The 21,384-nt window shown below is 41.4% G+C and overlaps 1 protein-coding gene across 3 annotated transcripts in view; it reads left to right on the top strand.

Annotated features, from left to right (window-relative positions):
* USP13 (ubiquitin specific peptidase 13) overlaps positions 1-21,384 on the top strand; it is a 46,416-nt gene that overhangs the window by 2,030 nt on the left and 23,002 nt on the right. For 2 of the 3 annotated variants that reach the window (XM_035557265.2, XM_035557266.2), the window contains exons 2-6: positions 7,683-7,808; positions 11,965-12,025; positions 19,921-20,042; positions 20,484-20,626; positions 20,857-21,041. In XM_035557265.2, the coding sequence (XP_035413158.1) occupies positions 7,683-7,808; positions 11,965-12,025; positions 19,921-20,042; positions 20,484-20,626; positions 20,857-21,041 (637 nt within the window). The remainder of the gene's footprint in view (positions 1-7,682; positions 7,809-11,964; positions 12,026-19,920; positions 20,043-20,483; positions 20,627-20,856; positions 21,042-21,384) is intronic. The other variant, XM_035557267.2, reaches the window with a different exon arrangement.

The raw sequence follows: 21,384 nt of genomic DNA, 5'->3' as shown, positions 1-21,384 counted from the left end.
ATTGGGCTCAGTTTCTGTTGTTTTCCACAGCTTTTCAGCCCATACTGCTCCTCAACTTAGTTGGGCCAAAGACTTGTCTCAGATTTTATTTTGTACTTTTTTTTTTAAACTCTACCAGATACTTGGATATTGTTTCTAGGATGACAATTAAAAAGAGCAAATGTGTAATTTCTCAGGAAAAATACTTTCATACACAAAGTTGAAAGTATTGAGACTTTGTTTTTAGTCTTTTATTTCACAGTGTAAGAAGGATACAGATAGCTTGCTGACTTGGCAGAAGGCAGGCGTTGATCTCTGTGTGCGTTGTATTGGGTTGGTCAGTGTGACTTATTTTCTTAGGTCGGCCTTGTGTGACCTACGTGAGCATCTACCTGTTGATGTGTCTGCCTTTTTTTTTGAAAGATGGTACACAGGTGTTTTTTCTATAATGTTAAAGCAAATAGTCAATGTTAAAAACATGTCCTCTGGGTTTTATTATCTATTGTAAGATTTCAGATTACGTTTTTGATGGGGGAGGTGTTTTCCTCTTGTAATTTCTTGGTATTTCGTCACACCTTCTCACTTTGCCATTTCAAATATGCTTCTTGTTACACTTCTAACTTGAGCATGGCTCTGTTTGGAGTTAACTCAATGCAAAACATTTTCTTCTGTCACTCTTCTTCAATACCAGATCTATTTCAGCAGTTAATGCCATAAGACTGTCTCAAGCTTTATCTGTGTTTTTTTTTTTCCTTCTCTAAAGAAGTAAACTTCCTGAGTATTTGTATGTATCTTTTAAAGCAGCACACACAGTTATCTGGCATCTCTATATTCAAGTTTCTTCAGCATTCTTCCATATTAATTGATTACTATCACCATCCCTGCAAGGAAATAGGATTTTTAGACACCATCAGGTCTATGAGCACTAGGATACAAACCATTATTATAGAAAAAGGTTCTCCAGCAATTATGAGAAGGACCAGGAGGGGAATTATGAGAAGGACCAGGAGGGGTGAGATAGTCAAAACCAGAGGTGTTTGTGGCAGGGGCTGCCAAAGAAAATGAGGTGCTGGGGAACCTTATAGTTCCAGCTGTGCAAAGTTTAATATGACTGCAAGACCAGGCTTTCACAGACCTGTTTGTCAGTCTGTTGGTCGTGTCTCCTCGTTTGGATTTAACCAATGTAGTCTCACTAAAGAACATGTTCTAGTGGGTACAGGCTCTTCACCGACTGTTCTCAAAATCTGTTAACTCACTGTTCTCTTTTCTTGAGTTTTAAATCTTATTTCCCTGGGTGAAGATCTGAGAACAATGGAGTTTTTGTGCTACAGAGAGAGTCATTAGTTTAGAGATTTCAGAAGTGTGAGCACAGGAGAGCTACAAGTGGATATTCAGTGTACTTCCGCCTTGCAGATTAACCCTAGCATGATGATCTTCTCAGGTACTATTGGCAGAAAGATCACCAGATGGATGAGAAGTTCAGCCTGATGCTTTCCTGAAGTCTAAATTCACATCTTTAGATTTGGCCTATTTCCAATAGAATGTACGAGGGTTAGTTTCCAGGAAAGTCAGCAGAAGCACAAGGGAAATATCTGTGCATGTAAGAGCACTAGTGACACTTCTTAGCTTGCTAGTCTCCAAAGATGAGAAACTATACTTTTTTGACATAATTGTTAATTACCTTTTTTTTTTTTTTTGGCAGCTTCTAGAATAAAACGTTTCCCTCATGAAGGCTCCTATTCGAGTTAGCCTTTGATTCTTTATACAGGAATTGTGACAGGAAGGAAGGCTGCCTACAAAATACGAGCGAGGCCCGGTGTGAGTATCACTCCCTCCAGTGACTGGCCCAGAAGCTGCAGTAGCCTTTCATACCCCTTTCAAACAATTGGAAAGATGAGATCCTGTACTTCCCAGTCTCCAGACCTGATGCACAGCCCCTTCTGGTGACTATTTTTCTGTATCCATGCTGCTGAGATGAAGGCTTCTTCTTTCTCACTTTCTCTGCAGTGACCTCTCTTCCTCTTCTGGCAGATGAACTTGACTTTGTGCTGTTCAGTAGAACACAGGACACAGAAAGGTTATATTTGCATAATCTTTTGTCCTCTTATTTATTGTTACTTGAATAGAAGTATAGTATTCAGCTGGAAATTCCACCTTTAATGGGATCCCTGTCTCAACGACCTCTGATTATTTTAGACCAGAGACATCAGAGGGGGAGATGACTGCCAAAAAAGGGATGTAAACAGGATTGTAAGAAAGGCTTACATGCAGACTGTGCGTGTCCTAGATGGATGTGCTCAGAGGCATTCTCCACAAAGGGCATTGCTTACAGCTGCGGCACAGGCCATGAGTCCAACACAGCTGCAGGACCAGGCTGTCTGGTTCTGTAGATGGCTCGGTCCTTTAGATGTAGATGCTGTATTGTGTATTTTTGAGCAGCCTGAAACTTGGCTTCACTCTGCTGGAAAACCTTGCTGCTGACAGCAGCTTCCTTCGTGAATCTTGCTGACATTGTCGTGGCTTGGGAACTCTAATGGTAATGTTAGGACAATTCCCAAAGAATTTATCAGACAGTAGTTGAAACTGAAATCCTTGAGAGTTTGCAGCATGCAACAGACATCTGTGACCGTGCCGTGCGCAGCTGTCTGGAAATGAGCCCCTCCTGCCTGGCTTACATACACCTGGCTTACAACACACCGAGACAAACAGAATACGCCAGACAAATGATTTTGTCCTAGTTGTAAATTGTTATTTATTGCAAATTATTGTTATTCACTGCCTCCAAATTATTGGTTTGTGGCAGGTGGTAATCTGAAAAATCAGAGCAGTGTTGTACTTGTGCGTCCCAGGGAGGTCCGTCTGATGGCAAGTCTTCGTTGGCTGGGAGGGCAGCCGAGCACTAGGGCTGACTAAATGGTCCTCCACGCTGGAGAATAGTAAAACCAGTGCGGGTTGTACACAAACAAGAAATAACTATGCAGTACTGGGGAACAGCCAGTGTGTATGTGCTTTGTGTTGCTGTGGATTTGATTTAATGACATTTGTATCTAGCATTTGCCTCTAAATTAATGACTGACAACCTGAGATGACCTCCTGATACATGGAATAATGAATGTGACTTGACTGTGATGCTGCTTCAGAATTATGTATGCCCTGGCCCAGGTCCCTATGCCTTACACATGTGAGTGAGCACTGGACACACCTCTTAGACAGGTGGTTTGATTTCTTTTAGGGTCTGATGCCCACATGGCTTTCTCTACCCAGGAAACGTTGTAAGTCCTTGGTTGGTCTCGTGTCCATGTGCCCATGTCTGTGTCCAGTAGAAGCTAGGAGGGAGGTACCAGAAATCTTTGTTCAGTCTCTGTGAAATAATCTACCCACAGGGAAATAGCACATCATGCCTGAGAGACAGCATTCAGTACAGTGAGAATTTTAAACGCTCCAAAGCTGCAGTGTTTGTGAGTACTACCTTAGCTAGTTGTCCACATCACATCAGAACCCCAGTATCCTGATACTTTTTTGATTTCAGTGGCATGTACTTTCTTCAAGCTGATCAGTGTTTTGCATACTGCTCTCAAAGTGGGATAAAATAGCGACTTTGATATTTTTCTTTTTTTTTTTTTTTTCAAGGTGGAGAGGGGAGGGATTTCTTTCACACTTGAAACTAACAGTCCAGTTATTAGAAATCCTGCTCTTTATTCCCTACTCCTGCATGATTTTTCTGGTCCTTTTTTTCTGGCTGACCCATCTCTTTTCCCATCTCTCTCATCTTTCCCCAGTTCCAGCAGTACACAGCTCCTCTCCACTCCTTGTTCACAATCAGTGCTTCAGTTTGTCTGTGCTGTTCCGTTCATTTTTTCTAACTGTTGGTTCCTTCTCCCTCCTCCTCTTTACCAGATGCCTAATTTTGCTGTCTTCTTATTGTTCACTTTCTGCTTCGCTTTTGTCACCTCTGCTTGCTTCTCACCTGTGGGCGATAGCGGACAGTTGCCTAACAGGCAGATTGATGCAGTGTTCATACCCCATATTCCTTTTGAAAGTCACTTGTTATATTCCTTGCCTTCAGCACACTCCTCCCCAACCCCAAGGCAGTTGCCATATTTATTGCAGTGGAAATTCAGAAGTGGATTTTTTGTTTTGCTGGAGCCCTCTCTGTGCCACTGTATTCAGCTGGTTGGCTGCTTTGTTTTGTTTTGTTTTGATGTTGGTAGTACCGGTGCGTGACAGAGACAGACATTCTTCTTTACTCCTAGTTGTAACTTATTATGTTTAGATGAGTATTAAGTACTGAAACTTCTGTTATTCTTCTTAAGCCTGTCCTGAAAAGAAAGATGTCATTTAGTTGTGTTATTGCGGGACTCGATGCAACATGTGTATGCAAGGAATGTTACTCTAACCGTTCCAGATGTATTAGAGGTTGGATTGCCGTTATCCAACAGGAGTCTTGCAGCCACAGCCAGATTAATTATGGCAATTACTGATGAACAGACACGCTGAACAGAGCCTGAAAGAGTCCTATGGAGTTGTGTTTTTTGTAGGGAAACACTGATGGAGACAGGGAAGAACGCACAGTCTGCCACAATTGGGACTTCACAGGCAATAGGGTGAACAAACTTCGTTCTTTGTGTTTGGGATATGGAGACTTGGAAGGAGTAGAGTTACCATTTTACTCTCTTCTCTGACACCCTTCACAGTGAGTGTTGCCGTTGTCCTCGCGGATTTGAAGCGAGCGGCTGTGCAGTAGATGTTGTGCCCAAGCCTGTAACTGTTTGCTGAGTCAGTAGAGCCACCACACCTACTGTGCTTTTATAAATTCCTTATTGTCTGAGCTGCCTCAGGAGCTAAAATTTCTAAGCCATGGATTTCAGAGAGTTTGGTAATGGGATGCAGGTCATTAGTTCAAATCCTGATCAGGTTTAGTGATGTTTGAAAGCTGTTGGTGTCTGGTGCCATGAGCGTGCACGAAGTCTTACAGAGTGTCTTCAGTACCAGAGGCTGGAGCCTTTCTCCAGCGTGAACTTTCACACGTCTAAGCTAAATGTCAGTTACAGGGATTTACATGCCACAGCTACGTAAAACATCGTTCCTCTAGCACTGGTTGTGTTTTCAGTAGGGTTAAATTCACCAGCACAAAGCCTGGCTTATAGCAATCGAGTGTGCTTTGAGTGCCAAGCAGGGGCCTAATCCTTTACGCAGCACTCTGCAAAAACGTTTTTTTTTTACCCGTGTCCCTCTTCTCCTGTGGCCTTTTAGGCTTTTGTACATCCTGTCGTCTTTTTTCCAAGTTTCACGAGGGAATAGCCTGCCGGCGTTCTCCAGGAGAAAGGGCTGTTTTGTCAGTAACCACAGCCAGCTTACGCAGGTTCTACTTTTAGCTCAGCTGCTGAAGGTGTCACATTGTTGTCATAGGCAGCTTATCAGCAAAGGGTCGGCGGTCCTGTGGGTTCCCTCCAGAGAAAGAGTGGTCTCCAAGAAAACAAAATTGGAAACAAAGTTCCAGAAACTGTGGATTTGGCATTAGAATATATTTTTATTTAGGCTGGCTGTATATGGGAATCTCTTATAGAGGACAAATCCTTGACTTTTTCACAGGAGGAGATAATACAAAAGGATTTGGAATACAGGCTATAAAACCAGACAGCCAAGATTTAATGGGCCTTGAAGTAGATGAATCTGTGAATGAGTATGTGGAATTTAAAAATCAATGTATTGCATTTTAAATATAATTGCATTTTATGAATATTTTGAAAACTAGATATTGAATTTTCTTTTTCTTCAACTTTTTTTTTTTTTTCCCTTGGCTGATTGTAGATATTTGCCTTGGCTGCGAAGATTTCCAAATTCAATGAATTTTTTTTTTTATTTTAAATGAAATCTCAGATAGTGTTTACGCAGTTCTGAAGCGAGACGGCTAACCAGCTTACTATTTCCAGTGCAGAGAGCCCATCATTGTGGTATCTAGATGCTGAATGAGTGACTTCATGGTATATGTTAGGTTTGAACGGCAGATGGTCTAAACCCCTGCCTCAGATCACAGAGTTAAATCCTGGAGCGCTCAATTCAACTTCCTGCGCTTCTGAGGCAGGCAAAGCAAGGGCAGGAGAGTTTGTTATACATTCATCTTTCAGGTAAATCTGAAAGGCCAAAGCTCGTTTATTTCGCTTCACGATAAAAGAAGCAGACAGGTATTTTCTAAAGTCTTGGGCTAAAACTTCGTTCATGGATGAGGGCTGCAGGTTAGCTGGATGTTTGGATTCCTTTAAGTCTCACGGAAATACTCAGTACTAGCCTTTGAAAGGGGCTGGGGAGCAGATTTAGAGTGGCAAGTTCAAGCCTGACTTTGGGGCAGTGGTGGGAGGGGAGAGACTTGTTGGGCTCCAGCTGCGCTGTGCCAGGTATTAAATGAGTAAGAACTACTTAGCACTACTAGCCCTTCAGCTTCCTTTTCTGGAAGAGAATAAGGTGTACGTACCCGGTGCTGGCTAGGAAAGTACAGGGGATCAGCCCTCTGGGGCTTGTAGCAGCCCGCAGGCCTGGAGGCAGGTAGCTGCCAAAGCAGTTGTTGCTGTAAAGGTTTTCAGTCAATACACGATTGTATGTATAAGCCTAATGTGACTTTCGGGAACGACTGGTGACTTGCTTCCAGAGATACTGATTTTTATTTATTTATTTATTTATTAATTTTCCTCCAAGGTGCCTATGGATGAATTTAGTTCAGGTTTTTTTTGAGGAATTTAACATGAGATGTTCTGTACCATCCAATAGCACAAACACGCTCACAGTAGAAGGAAGGTCACAGTGCTTCTGAAAGGCTCAATCTTTGTTACGCGCCACCTATTCAAAACAATGTCAGCTGGAGAGGGCTTGAAAAATTGATCCAACACCAGTGAACCAGGTGACTGGAAGTCCTCCTGGTACTTTGAATGACGTAGGAGAGAGCTGGCAGCAGTGATACAATGGAGTGAGTCCCTGATACCAACCAGAGTCAACACCCAGCTTTTGGGAGAGCCAAAGGTGATGGGACTCCTGCCAGGCTCTGTAACTGAAGTGCTAGTGTTTGTAAGCACCACCAGGAGTATGTCTTCACGTTTCCTTTGTAGTGCTTTCATCTCCAAGCACTCTAATTGCATGGCTAGAGAGAATCCCTTACAGACGCTGACCGGTGTTCAAAAAACACTTGCCAACTTTCTTGTTAGCCCCTTCTAAGAGCTATAAATTCACTTGAGATGTTTCCCTCAGACAAGATTGTGATCAACAGTGGAAGTTTTGTCTGAATCCCTGGACTACCAGCTCTGCCACACTTCTGGTTCAGAATGTTCTTGCAATCAAATGCCCCCACCCCACCAAAAAACAAAACCAAAAATGTATCATTATTTCTATGCCTTACAAATTTCTATGCCTACAAATCCCTGTGGATTGGGCAATCAAGTGGATTTTTTTTGGACAGACTTCTAGGCCTCCAGTTTGGACACTCACCAATCTGTAATTGTAAACTGTTTCAGTCGGTTTCTGTGGGTGATACGGTGTGGAAGGTTCTTAGAGGGCTGGTAATGTAAATGCTATTATGTGGTATGAAAGCCACATTTTCAGCGCTCGCTTGATAACAGGAAGGGTTTGCAATTCTCTGCTTTTTCTGCTTGCTGAGTCCTTGCTGTCCTGTGCAGTTCTTTCTGTGCTGTAACTGTTTGTGTCATTCCTTTTAGGATTCAGAAGGAGGTCTCTATGTGTGCATGAACACGTTTCTGGGATTTGGAAGGGAACACATTGAAAGGCATTACCGGAAAACAGGACAGTGTGTATATTTGCACCTGAAGCGACATGTGAGAGAGGTGAGACTTGTGCTTCCCAACTAACTAGCCTGGCAGTCCTTGGGTCTCTTGCTTGTTCAGATAACACATTTTAGGCGTAGGCCAAACCCTGACAGAAGTAAAGCTGTTCATATTTGGGGCTGAATATCAAATTCAGGAGCTTGGATCCCCAACTATCCGATTGATTCTGTTCTAAGGTGAATGACGAGCCCCAGAGGGTCAGATCTTAAAGGGAGCTTGTTGCCCAAAGATGCATGTAGTTGCCTGGCTTTTGCTGATCTTTCACTACATGCTTCTACATATTGCATATGTATTGTGTGGGTATTACATACATATTGTGGGTAACTAAATGCTGTTTAGAAATGTGCCTTTGAAATGTCAAATGCCCGGTTTAAGCTCAGATTTGTCTGGAAGCTTCTGAGAATTTTTTACGAGTTTTTAGCTTAGGGTGACAGAACGTCTTTTCATCCAAAGATCTCTATGCAATTAAATCATAAGCCTTAATCCTGAGCTGGCCTGTGATCTAAAGCTTAGCTTAAATTAATGCTGGTTCCTAGCTCTTGCACGCTGTTCACTCCTACACCCACACACATATGGATGTGCACTTACAAACTTCCTGTTTGCTCTTTTTCCATATCGCTGTGTATCAACAGTAATTTATAACCAGTGCTCCATAACATCTGTTTCTGTGTGGTTTGTCTTTGAAGGGCCATTGATGACTTCTGACATGAGCTATATGGAAGGCACTGGCTTTGCTTATAGCTTTTTGTCTCTTCCGGCCAGTTAGAGGGCCTAAAATAGCTGCTTTGAGTGGGACAAAATATTTCAGTTTTCTCATTCTACAGTAATGTTTCCCCTGGGTGATGAAGGTCCCTGAGTTACGTAAAATGCTCTGACTGCTTATTTTATTTCCTGTAGAAAACTGTTCATGTTTTATCAGAATTATAGAGGCGGATTGCATGTCTCCCATGCGGAGATTGTTAATGATGTTTGCTATATTTTAGAACTGTCCTTCCTTGTGAGGCTGATCACTACATTTTTCCCTCATACTGTTAACTGTGAATTTATGGACAACCTAGTCTAGTTTTAACAACAGTTCTGAGTTTATTTTGTGCTCTTGAAACATGCTGTTTATGACTAGAGAAAACTAAGCAGAAGATCTATCAGCATTGCTTGTATATAACTTTCTTCCAGTTGACCTGGGAATTTTCAATATTAAGGTACACTAGATTTAAAATGAGGCCTCAGATTCCTTCCCTGGATAAGGATTTGGCTGAAGAACTTCAAAAGGCAGAAATAGCTAGCCTGATTGTTATTTGGTGTTGCATACACCTTCAGTAGTTCAGAGGTTCCTGTTTTTCTCCTTGTTACTCATGGAGTAGCAGGGGGCCCTGACATCTATATTTGAAGGTGGTGATACTCTGGATCATGCAGTAAGAAACCGTGTTTGTCCATACTGTACAGGTGAAGACTTTGTAACCTGAAACAAGGCTCATAAATAGGATTCCTCGTATATTAGCTGTGGATTTTGTTTACCATGGCTGTTTGATTCCTATGTACTATGCACGTTTTCCTTTGAGCAATGTGAAACATCAGGCCTTCACCGGAACAGTTTTATGAAGTGTCTGGCACGTGCTGCGTTGTGGTTTTGTTTTTTAAGCCAAGCTTTTGACAGCGTGTGATACAGTAAAGCCAAAGGCACTGGTTATACTATCTTAAGATTCTTTTAGGGAGATCGCTATTCTTGCCTGCAGTTCCCTTGGCATTGTCCTTGCAGAATGTACTGCAGTGCTGCAGAAATCCTTGTTTGCTTCCAGAAGTGTTTGGAATAAGTATCAGTCATGTATCTCCTCATAATTCAATTAGAGGACAAGGGCCAGATCTTTTGCCTATTGGCTTAAGTAGAGGTCGAATATCTGCCAGTGGCAGAGCAGCAACAGAGGCATCTGATGAATCATCAGAAAAAATTTCATTAAATCACCAAGGTTGATTTCTTTTTTTTCCTTTTCTTTATTTCTTCCAGAATTCAACTTTTCAGAATTTTGGAACTAGCAGCTCTTCCATAGCGTATAACTGTTGCGTCGGTCTGCCTGGGTAATGTTCAGCACAGGGCAGAGCTTTAGCTTGGTGCTATAGCAATATCTCAGCCCTGCTGAAAACACTGGGCAGAGAAGCATGAAATTTCTTACAGTGATGGGTTTCTGGATGTTATTCAGGGACAGTCCTGTTATAAAATAAAAAATAAAAATCTAGCAGTGGTGCAGTCAAAGGAAATGCAGAATAGGCCAGTTGACGCTCGGTATGAGAAACGCTGCAAATGGAATTTAATGCCACTGCTGGTGCATTGCCTGGGCTCCCATTTGCTGGGATCACATCTGTTAGAAGACAAAGTTGTTTTGTGAACGGGGAACTTTTTCAGTAGTTTCTGACAGGTGGAGAAGTGAAGTCGAGTACTGCCAGCTTCTGAGTTTTGCAGGAGTACTGAGCCAGTACAGTTCCAGTTTAGATGTGATCAACAGCTTGGGAAAATCAAGCTGAAGCGCTAAATGTTAGACTGGCAGTAATAGAAATGCAGCATGTGAATTCTTCCTCTCTGAAATCTCTAGTCTTAATGATTTTCACAACGTCCCACTTAGAGGCATCTGAATTCAAATGGAGCTCTCCAGTATTGGAAACATTTTTCAGTTCTGAAGCTGTGATCCTGGGAATATATGTAATAGATTCTTAATATATTTATAGTCAGGTTACTCTGTATCTTCCTGCTGCTTTTGTAAAATAGATTCTTGGCTACTTCCTTTCTACTTGTTAAATGCCAGTTGTATAAAGAAAAAAACTGCTCTGCTTGTTATTTTTACTTCATTGAGGAATTTCTTTTTTAAATTTATCTTTTTTTTTTTTTTTTTAAATGCTGGAGTTGCATTGCTGACTCCCTTTCCCTAAGGTTCGTGTATATGAATAATATGTTTTGTTCTGAAGTGCAGACAATGACTGTTAGTTGGTAGTAAGAATGGAAAAATTATCTATGATGTACAGGATCTAGCTGATGACTCGAGCCTTTGCTTTGGTCAAAGCTTTATTTACATGGCAAAGGGAACCACCCAAAATATGCGACCCTTTCACCTACCAAGGCATGGGAGGCAAACATGAGCTTGCCCTAGGCTGACAGGTTCTTGGCTGCTTTTTGTCCACCTGTTGCATCCTAGTATTATTTAAAATAAATAAATAAACAAAAAGTAACCTAACAACCTCACCAATTACGCTAATGTCATACACTACATAATACGGCAGGCTGGCATTATAGTTGCAGAGGTTTATTTGATTTCATTTGATTTCATTTAATGGTGCCTGGTAAAAAATGGCTTAAGAAGCATGTGCATTAATTTGTTTCCTTAGCCACTAGCATTTTCCCCAGTAGTCTGAGGATTTTTGAACTGGGAAAGTAGTGCTTGAAAGTGGATGTCATCAGGAAATTACTATTCTTTGCTGTGGAGTTTAATTAAAAAAAAATAAAATAAAAATCCCTCCTAAATAGTTGCTTGAGCATTGTCAGGTTTCCTCCATACTATCTAATACTAAGAGAACATGGTGGTGACTTGGATTGACTTAGATGTAAGCAGTCTTAGTTCCTGATGGAAAGGACACTTATTTTTTTTTTTTAATAGAAGAAAATCAGCTGAGCTAATAATTCACGTCAAAGTGATGTGAATACTGGAATTACTGGAATTAGTTATGGTCATACTGGAATTAGTTATGAAAGACTGAGTCTTCTATGCAGATAATATCTTTTTCTTTTCCACTCTAATTCAGCTTTAGTCATTCAGAAATACCGGAGGGAATCTAGTGTTGAGGGGTCTGGGTGATGCTAGATGTCCCTGTCTTGTCGATAGGACAGCAGTCACCCATGAGGATGGTGAGACACGCTCTGCTTAATTGCTGACAGAGCAAAGGAAGGATTCAGATGGTGCTTTCTCACTCCGTGAGGGTGGTAAGCAGTGCTGAGCTGGCCCATTGTCAGATGTGAATGGAAAAAGTTCCATTCTTGCTGGACAAGAGCTATGGTTTGATAGAAGAACTGTGAACAAATACATGCATGACAGAAATTACGATGGTATGTGGTTGTTGCTGATTTACTGTTGTTTCACTTGATACATTTTTAATCGTGTCTTTCTCTTTCCAGAAGGTACCAGGGGCATCTGGTGGAGCTTTACCAAAAAGGAGGAATGCTAAGCTATTTTTAGGTATTGTGAACAGCTGTTTTCTCACAATCCTTTCCTGACCATATCTGCATGTGTAGTTGGGTTCTGTCACCATTGTGTCTGGTTTTGAGGCTCCTAATGGGTTTTCTTTTTCTGTTTTGTCTCTAGTTTTTAAAGGTGGTCCAGACAAGTAATGCTTAGCAATTCTGGTGCATATTTGGCAATAGGTGTGCATATACATAAAAGAAACATTTTAATCTAAAGTAGCCCCTTTATTGACAAACAGCATAGGGTTTTATAGGCATTTTTGACCAATTCTGTCCCTTCTCTCTCTTTGTGATATACACACAACGCTCCCTTCTTAAAATGTTTATATATACTTAATGCTTAGATACAACAAGGCTTCAGCGTGGCATTTTTCTGCTCAACAACTGTTCATGGGAAGGGTTGTTTACGTTTCAAAAAACAGGTAAATGCTTTTAAGTGATCGTTGTGGTCTCTCCTGTAGTAAATGCTGCAGTACGTACATCATGAACATCTTTTAACAGTTCTTATTCTATTGTGCCCACAATTACTTTCCCTTGTTTCATGGAAAGCAGTTTTCTTACCACACCCCTTTTGAAAGAAACATGTAATCTTTCACATCCTTTGATTCAGATTACCCAGAAAACCTGAGGGCACCGTAAATATGGATGAGGGAAATTTGATGCAATGCTTATATTCTCTCTCTTCCCACTACTTGTGGTACTTTTCTGTTTCATCTATTATTTATTCTCTCTGTATTAATAGGAAATAGTGATTTTTTTTCTCCTGGTAATGAAGAGGTTAAGAGTTTTCATTACAATTTCTAGCTCTTCATGCTACTGTTTCCACTTAGCCATGTTTTCTATTTGAATTTCTTTGATCTGTGGAATGTGTCCCTAAGAGGCCTTTGCAGATTATGATCGATTAAATTGTTGTTGTTAATGTCTGAAGTAAGTTTTGCAAGGAGGGCTTAGAGAGCAAAAAAAGTCTAATATAAATCATAAACAAATGAAATTTCTTTTGTAGGAAAAGACTGTTAGGCTGCAGATGACATTTACAGTCATTTTACATCAAATCTAATGCTTACCACTGGATGATTATAAATTGGTTCAGAACCAAAGCTGGCTGCAATGCAGCAATGGTTGTATAGAATCAGAAATGTACACGTAAACAAGAGGTGCAAAAACGTGGTCTAACTTTATTCTTGCTGATGTACTGCATAACTCTTTGAGGCTCCTGTCACCGTGGAATGCTGGCACACAGTGTACATGGCATAATGATGTGCCATGTTGGAGGAGTCCTTAAATTCCATCCATGTGCACAAGCATTTTGTTCCCACTGAATAGATCTGGTGCAGCAGTTCCAGCTGCCTTGGTCCTGGTGAACTTCTGAAGGCAAAGCAGGTTCACTGGGGGGATTTAGCCCACTGAACTATCCCCTTTTTTTTTTTTTTAATGCTTCTGGAATCTAATGCAGTTGTGAAAATGTATCTCGTGTTGTCTGTTGTTCTGCTGCAGTCCTCTTTGCAGTCCCTGCTGCCTGGGAGTAAAGTCATATCAACTCTCTGCTCTGATCCTTGAGGTAGTACTTCCATGCATCCAAATGCTTTCTATCCACTTCTTTGGCTTATCAGGTTTTTTTATTTGCTTTTTTTTGCCATACCTAAAAATACAGAAATGATTCCTGTCCATGTTCATAGGACATTTCATTTCTGAGGAAGTGAAAGCACAGAGAGGTCAGCTAGTTTGATCACTTTGCATATGACAGCAGCAGAGATGGGTAGCAAAATTTGGCATCTTTTCTCTTTAACCCCTCATCTTGCTCACTGGTTTGGAGCTCCCAGTCTTCTTGCCTTAAAAGAATGTTTTGGTTTTCTCTTTCTTATTGTGACCTAGGACACCTGTGATAGTGGTCTGCACCAAAGAGGCTATAATCAGCCCATATATATATGTACCCTGACATTTCAGGTTTATCCTGTGAGGCAAGGATAGAGAATGCTCAGTGGTAACTCTAACATCACTTTGTTTCTAGGTGTATCTGTCTGAGTAATTCCCCAAAGGCCCAGAGAATTAAGCTATGTGCACAAAGCCAATCCAATTTTGGCATTTGTTGCATTGCTTCTAATAAGCCTCTTTGACGTAAGTCTATTAAGGATATTAAACCCTTTTCAATCTCCTTAGTATTAGGAAAACATATTTTGGATGCTCATTGGTTACTTTCTAGCACTGCCGCTATCCAGCAAATGCAACAGAAACAGACTGGTTGGGTCAATCCACTGGAAGCTTTATCTTCCCTTGGACATTGAAAGATCCATAGCAAACTGTGTGTGCACTGTTTTTTGTTTTTTTGTTTTTTCCCTTATGGAGGAGGCTGGAGGGTGTAAGTTGTGAGAGTTCTGGGTTGTGATCGGGAAGCATAACAATGTGGTGCATAAAAATGTGTGAACTGCCTTCAATCCGGCTTGTTTAGGTATTGCTAGGCAGCGTGGATATGGTAACTTCAGCTCAGGTGCTGCCAGCTGTCTGGGGATTTGGGGTGATATGTGAAGCAGACTGTCTACATCATGGTGCGTGGACTAGTGTCCTCATTGCATTACTATCCAGGCTAGCAAGTTTGAAGATGCTTTGACCTCCTGCTTAAATTGGCCATGATATGGTCAATGTGACACCAGTTTTGAGGAAAAGAGAAACAAAAATGGCATGATGGGACCAGGAAAAATATCATTGCTAAGCTTAATTTTCACATTAGTCAATCTGGAACAAAAGAAAAGGATCAGAATTTATAGAAAATTATATAAATATAATAGGAAAAAAAGCACTGTTTTTTTTCCGAAGTGAAATAATGCGTATCGGTCTGCCAGAAAAGTTGAGGAGAGTCAGACACTACATGCATAAGAGCAGTTTGATTAACAGAACGTACTGTGATCTTCCATGCGAGATCTTGGTCAAAAGGCTGAATGGAATAAGAGGGAAGATCCTCGTATTGAAGGGATTGGAGACTCAGTTTACACAGGAGAAAGTTATCAGCAGAGTCCTTAATAATTTTCTAATTATGAAGAATAAACGTGGCTGTAAATGATCTGGAAATGAACTGAAAAATGAGGAAATAGTATGCTGCTTGATTTAAAATTAGGCAGTAGATCAAATCTAAAAGTGATTTTTAATGTGTTACCAAGTAACTAAACAATAGAAGATGTAGATGTTGAAAAATGCAGACGAGAAGTGCTTTAACCGCATGTGTGCAGCGAGGTGCCCTAAATTAGCTCCTGCTCTTCAGAAAGGTAGGGCTGGGAGATGGCACGGATGGTTCAGTGAAAATGTCAGCACGGTTATCAAGTGGAAAATTAGGAGTGATAGTTTATATTTTGTTCACTATATTATCTTGGTTTATGAATCAGATGTTGAACTTAGTGATATGGTTTATTGGAGGACTTGTTAGTGTTAGGTCAGAGGTTGGACTAGGTGATCTTGGAGGTCTCTTCCAACCTGGACGATTCTGTGATTCTGTGATTCTGTTCTGAACAGAGAAACCAGATCTGCATGCAGTACCTTCCCCTCTCTCCTCCTGCCCCAAGCCAACCCCTGTCCAAAAACCAACCAAACAACAACCCAACCAGTTACACCTCCTAGTTTCTAGATGTCTACTCTAAGGAGGGTCTCTCTGCATTTCTGCCTTGTTCTGGTGCATTCTTCGTGGGTGTCTGTTGGCCTGTGCCAGACACCAAACTGTCGTCTAAAGAGAGCTGCCAGAGTGGCTGTCATAAAATTTGTCCATAGACAGATGTCCTCTTCCAGATCAGTTACCATAACAGTATCTGCCAGTGCAGCAATTTGCGAGAGCTCTGTTTTGAGCAAAGTCAGGGCTGACTTAGACCATCAATTAAAACAGTTTTCAAATACTCAAATGAACAGCTCTGTCAGCAATCTGTGAGGATGGTAATTGCTGATGAGAGGAGCCTCACTGGGGAGGAGTATCCATGGCACGCAGCTGGTCTCCGAGAAGGCATCGGAAAGGAAGAGAAAACTTTCACTTAGGGAGTCAGGGAGAACGTGTGAACTACCTGGCACCTGCCCATGAATGACAGTGGTAATACTAAAAGCTGGGGTTTCCAAGTGTACAGACCGTTTGTAAGAGTGGCCACACTGGGTTTGAACACAGCTCCTCTTAGCTCTCTAATTTCTCATAGCAGCCATAGCAGGACCCTGTTTTCAGTAAGGATGCTTCTGTTTTATAAGCTTCTGAAGGGGACTTTAACCACTAGAAGTTTATGTTTATGTAAGTAAACACATAGATATATACAAAGTCATGAATGGGAAAAAAAAAAGTGTCTTAGGAAGATTTTAGTATGTCCTGACAATATTTTTAAATTTTATCCCAGTAAAATTGTACCAGCTTCCGAGCAGTAACAGGGAAACTGATCAGACCGTGAGTAAACCTGTTGCCTTCTGGTTTGAGCATAGAATGGTGAGCAAATACCTTACACTAATCAAGCCTTAGTCTGCCGTTTTAGGTGGAACTGTGGAAATTAGGCTAGCTTAAAAAAGGCTAATGGTGTTAGCAAAGTAGTCCAGAATTTTAATTTTGGTGGATGAGCTTTGCTTGTTTAACTCGTGACTGTACCAGAAATCCCATGGATGAGGTCTATATCTTGCAACAAGAATGAGATATTAATGCTTTGGAGATGTAGCAAGCAATGTGAATGTGATTTTTACATATAGCAAATGATGGAAATGATTCTAGTAGAAAGTTTTGCTTTTCCTTTTCATATAAAGGAGAATGCTATGGCTGTAAGATATTTCTTTTGTTTCTTCATTTTTAATTAGTTTGTCTGATGAGGTTGGTGTTTCAGATGTGCCTGAAGACGAACTGAATAGCTTGTAGTTTGCAAAGTGTTTCTACAATTCATTATTATTTAGAGGCTTCAGGAAGAAATTACTTGATTTAAAGACTTAATCCTCCATTTCCAAGTTGACACAAATTTGTCCATTACTTTCAGTGAGAGCAGGGTCAAACCCAGATTCCTGTCTTTCTAGGCTTTCAAAATTAATTGCAGTCTCATTAGTCAACATCTTCATTCAATTTTCACATTTGTATTCCCTTTCATACACACACAGACACATCCATACGCACAGGATATCCTGTTTAGAGGTCCTGCCTGGAATCTCCTTATGCCCCTATTATTAGTGCCATCAGTTGGTAACTTGTCTAAATCTGATCTGGGCAAGTCCCCTCCTTCCCCGCGGGTGGGTTGGTTTACAGTACCCCGTCTTCCACCTCCAGCTGCTGTTTTCAGTCAGCCCAGCAGCAATGCATTTCTCACTGTCACTGAAATGACGCCTGGGAGCTGGAGTAAATTTACTCTACTGACTCTTTGCCTAAAATAACGTCAGTGGAGCCTCTGTTTTAACGTGTCTGTTATTTTGCTGTTGTCCTGGCCCCCCAGCACAACACTTGTGACCTATGGGCACTCTGCTTTAGTGACCACAGTGTTTAACTGGGGCTCTGACTGGGCTCTGTAAAGCTGTTCGTCTGCTGGAATGGGAATGTTGTCATGTGGACATTCACCACCAAGCTGTCAGCTCCTTAGAAAGTGTACTGTTTGGTTGTGTTGTGGCAGTCGTAGAACTGGAGTAAACCTTTTATTGCCCAGAGATTCTTCTATGCACAGTGTATCTTGGAAGATCATCCTTGTCTAAGAAACAGCCTTGTATGAAGCGTAGTACTTTAAAGTTCATCCTACTTAGTGCCTTTATTGTTACACTACCTTATAGACAAATATACTCAAATCTGCAAGTAGAATTCCCCCGCTCCTCTTTCCCACAGTTACTCTTGTTCCTTTGTCAAATTCTGCACTGGTTTTAAAATCCACATTAGAAGTGTCCTGCAGGCTATGCATGATGCCCAGTGGCTATGGGGTCAGCCTCACTTAGTGTGAGCTCCACTGCCTCCTAATGTACTGCTCATCTGCTTTTATTATAGCTAAGCTCATGCTTTCTTAGCTACATTGGCCTTTGCATAGACACAGAAAATATAATGCAGGTGGAACTTCTTACCAAACTTAGCAGCTGTGGCTCCCTGCATACAAGCCAAGATTTGAAAGCGTCAGTAGTTATTTGGGGATTTTCAACTTGACATCATTAAGGGGCCTGCCTGACAGCGAACATAAGGGATTAGTTTATGAGGTTGTCTGCTGTATCAAGAGCTTTGAGCGTGTGACCTTGGAAGTCCTTTCCACCCTTATGTGCTGGACATGAACACTGAGAAACCGGCTTCAGAGTGACAATTGCCAAAAATCATTAGCGGTCCTTGTCATCCTTATTCAGAAGTAGTAGATAAGTGGAATGGAAGTGTACCAGCTTTATGTGGTCACTATTAAAAGTGGAATTGCAAGTTAAATCTTCATTATTTTTTCTTCTGAAATTGTTATGATGCTGTGTGTATCTTTCCGTAAAATAAGAAGAGCAACGTCTGCTGTGTCAGACGTTCAGAATGCCACGCTGACAGGACGTCGTGTTTTGCTTTTCTAGTAATGTGAATGGTATGAAGCCTAAAAAGGTAAAAAGGAACTTTTTCTCTTCCCGATGCAAGCAAAAGGCTGATGCTCCTAAGTATGTGATGTCCTTAGATGGCAGGGGATGATTGCTAATAGGATACTCAGTCTTTCATCTCTGGATTCCTAGTTCAGCTGCAGGTCAGGTCAGTAGCAGACGTTGCTGCTGCCTGCCGGTCTGGCTGGTGAGGTGAGCTGAAGTGTCTGCCTGAATTCTGAACCCAGGCAGCCACATCACTGCTGTTTCTGTGTAGCGGCTTGTAAATACTACAAATTTTTAATGTTGCTATCTTAAAGAAATGGAAATGCCAGCAGGCCTTACACATGTCTTGAGATAACCATTACCGGCTGATGTGAGCTGTCCTCAGGTTCCCTCTGGTGGCAGAGGGAAGTGTGAGTGCCTGCAGGCCTTGGAAGAGGGGTTTGCTGCCTTTAAACCTGCCTGAGCATCCACCAGATTTTTATCTTTGAGGAACCTGCACAGGTTGAAATCTTCGTAGATTTAGGAGGTGGTCAGCACTTTTGTTTTTGCCATGCTGGCCACAATCAAGTTTCATATACGGGCATTATATGAAATTTATTGGTGATGTGTTGCCATATGGATCATCAGCTTGGAGACGCTCAGTTTCTTTGCTTTGTAAGGAAGAGCTTAGAGTTGCAGACTGCATCTGTTGAGATTTTTCTCCTTCATCAAAACACAAGCTTGTAGTACAAACTGTGAAAGGGGCCCAGAGTTAAGTGAGGTTGGTGGTTATCTGTATTATGCTGCAGTAAGAAATAAACTGCACTTGCTTTTATCTGTTTGAGGCTAGGGATGAGATGTGGGAATACTTCCATCCATGGACATCCTGGGAGGAAAGGCCACAGGTGAAAGATGAATGACAGCCGCAGTGTGTTTCAGACGGGTCTGTGATCCCCAAAATATGGGGTGCTGAGACAGAGATGCGTTGTTTCTGCTGTGCACTTTAGGCATAGCTAGTGTGACAATGTCTCAAGATTCTAGGTGAAATGCACATCAGTATTACATGCTGATTTTGTCCAAAGTGAGCAAAATTTTGTTAGCTGCCTCCCAGAATGAGGTGTCTGCAATAGCAGACTGCTTGGAGAGGGGCCAGATCAACTGTGGTTGTGACTGGGGATCAGATTAATTTGAAAATGTTGGTCCTCAGCACATCCTCTTGCAGGATGGTGAGGTTTCAGTTTAGATCAGGATTTCACAAATATTTTTAGCCAGAAGAAACTACTGACAGTGTAAGTTTCTAGGTTGATGACAGGCAGGCAATGCTTCATAGAGTACTGCTGTCACAGTTTAGGAACCTTGATCTTGGAACAATCTCGTAACGTTCCCCATCTTTTTTTCCAGATCTAGAGACAAATGGTGATCTGAACGGTGATGACTTTGAATACGAAGATGAAGCAAAACTTGTTATATTTCCTGATCACTATGAAATCTCATTACCAAACATAGAAGAATTACCAGCACTGGTCAGTGAGTGTGTGCAAATGGTGATATGGTGATAGGAATTTTCTCCTGTTTCCATTTTTATCAAGATGGTGGTTGTTTTTTTTTTTTTTTTTTTTAACTTATGGTGCTTCTTTTTACTTAAAGATATCAACCAGCTATAATAGAGGCAGGCGTTTTTAAAATCTGTTTTGTCTTTGTTTCCTGGATTTCCTTTTACCTGCTGTATTCCTTCTCTTAGTGCGGTGACAGCTTGTCTCAGGGAAGTTCACGTATTATATGTTGCGCTTACTCTCCTGCTAAAATAATAACTGCAATCCAGAAAAATACTGGTGTATCTAAACATATAAATAGTCTTACTGATACGCAGTTGAATGTATGGTTGGCAACTAGGCTGAATGTCAAGTTCTCACCAGTCACTGAACCATGTTAGGTTTTGAGTTTGATCTTCCTTTGCCTTCCAGGTGACGATAGCTTGTGATGCACTCCTCAGCGCAAAATCGCCCTACAGGAAGCAGGACCCTGACTCCTGGGAAGAAGAGCTACAGGCATCTAAACATGCCAAAACACTTGTACAGTTAGACAATGGTGTTAGAATTCCCCCTAGGTGAGAATAGCAAGGTTTATTCATTTTAGGCTAATACAGTCCAGAGTTAAAAATGAATAAATAAATAAAAATTAAAACCGGTAACTCAGCCAGCAATTCTCTTGCACAGCTCCCGGCTGGCTGTGTGTGTTTGGTTTGTCCTACTGGGTCAAACTGGGAATCATTCTGGGAATCCAGAACTGCTTTCTGCCTTACTCATTTCTGTCATTTCTTGCTTGTTTCTCTTGCAGTGGTTGGAAGTGCTCAAAATGTGACCTGCGGGAGAATCTGTGGCTAAACCTGACAGATGGTTCTGTGTTGTGTGGGAAGTGGTTCTTTGATGGCAGTGGAGGGAATGGACATGCAGTGGAGCACTACAAGGAGACGGGGTATCCCCTGGCAGTGAAATTGGGAACCATCACTCCTGATGGAGCAGGTCAGCCACGTGGCCGGTTCTGAGATGGGGAGTCTTTTGTGCATGAGACTAACAGTGTAAATCTATTACCACGTGGGTTCGTGCCTCCAGTGCAAATATTTGTTAAACTGATACGGAAAGGGAAACCCTGTGAATTTGTGAATCTTGATCAATTTGATGAGAATTACCCACTCCATTTGGAGAGAGCTCTTGCATTTTTAAAATCTGTTCTTCTCACCCTTTCTCATGTTTGATATAAATAATATTTTGGTTTTGTATAATAGTAGGTTCATAATACATTGGGAAGAATGGTGTTGTTTGGAACCAGCATAGTCCTGAGAAACAGTATTTTCAGTTCAGCTAA

Source organism: Cygnus atratus, chromosome 9, assembly GCF_013377495.2.
Source record: "Cygnus atratus isolate AKBS03 ecotype Queensland, Australia chromosome 9, CAtr_DNAZoo_HiC_assembly, whole genome shotgun sequence".
NCBI lineage: Eukaryota > Metazoa > Chordata > Aves > Anseriformes > Anatidae > Cygnus > Cygnus atratus.
The sequence above is the reverse complement of the archived record's forward strand: the minus strand, read 5'-3'. Positions and strand labels throughout refer to the sequence as shown.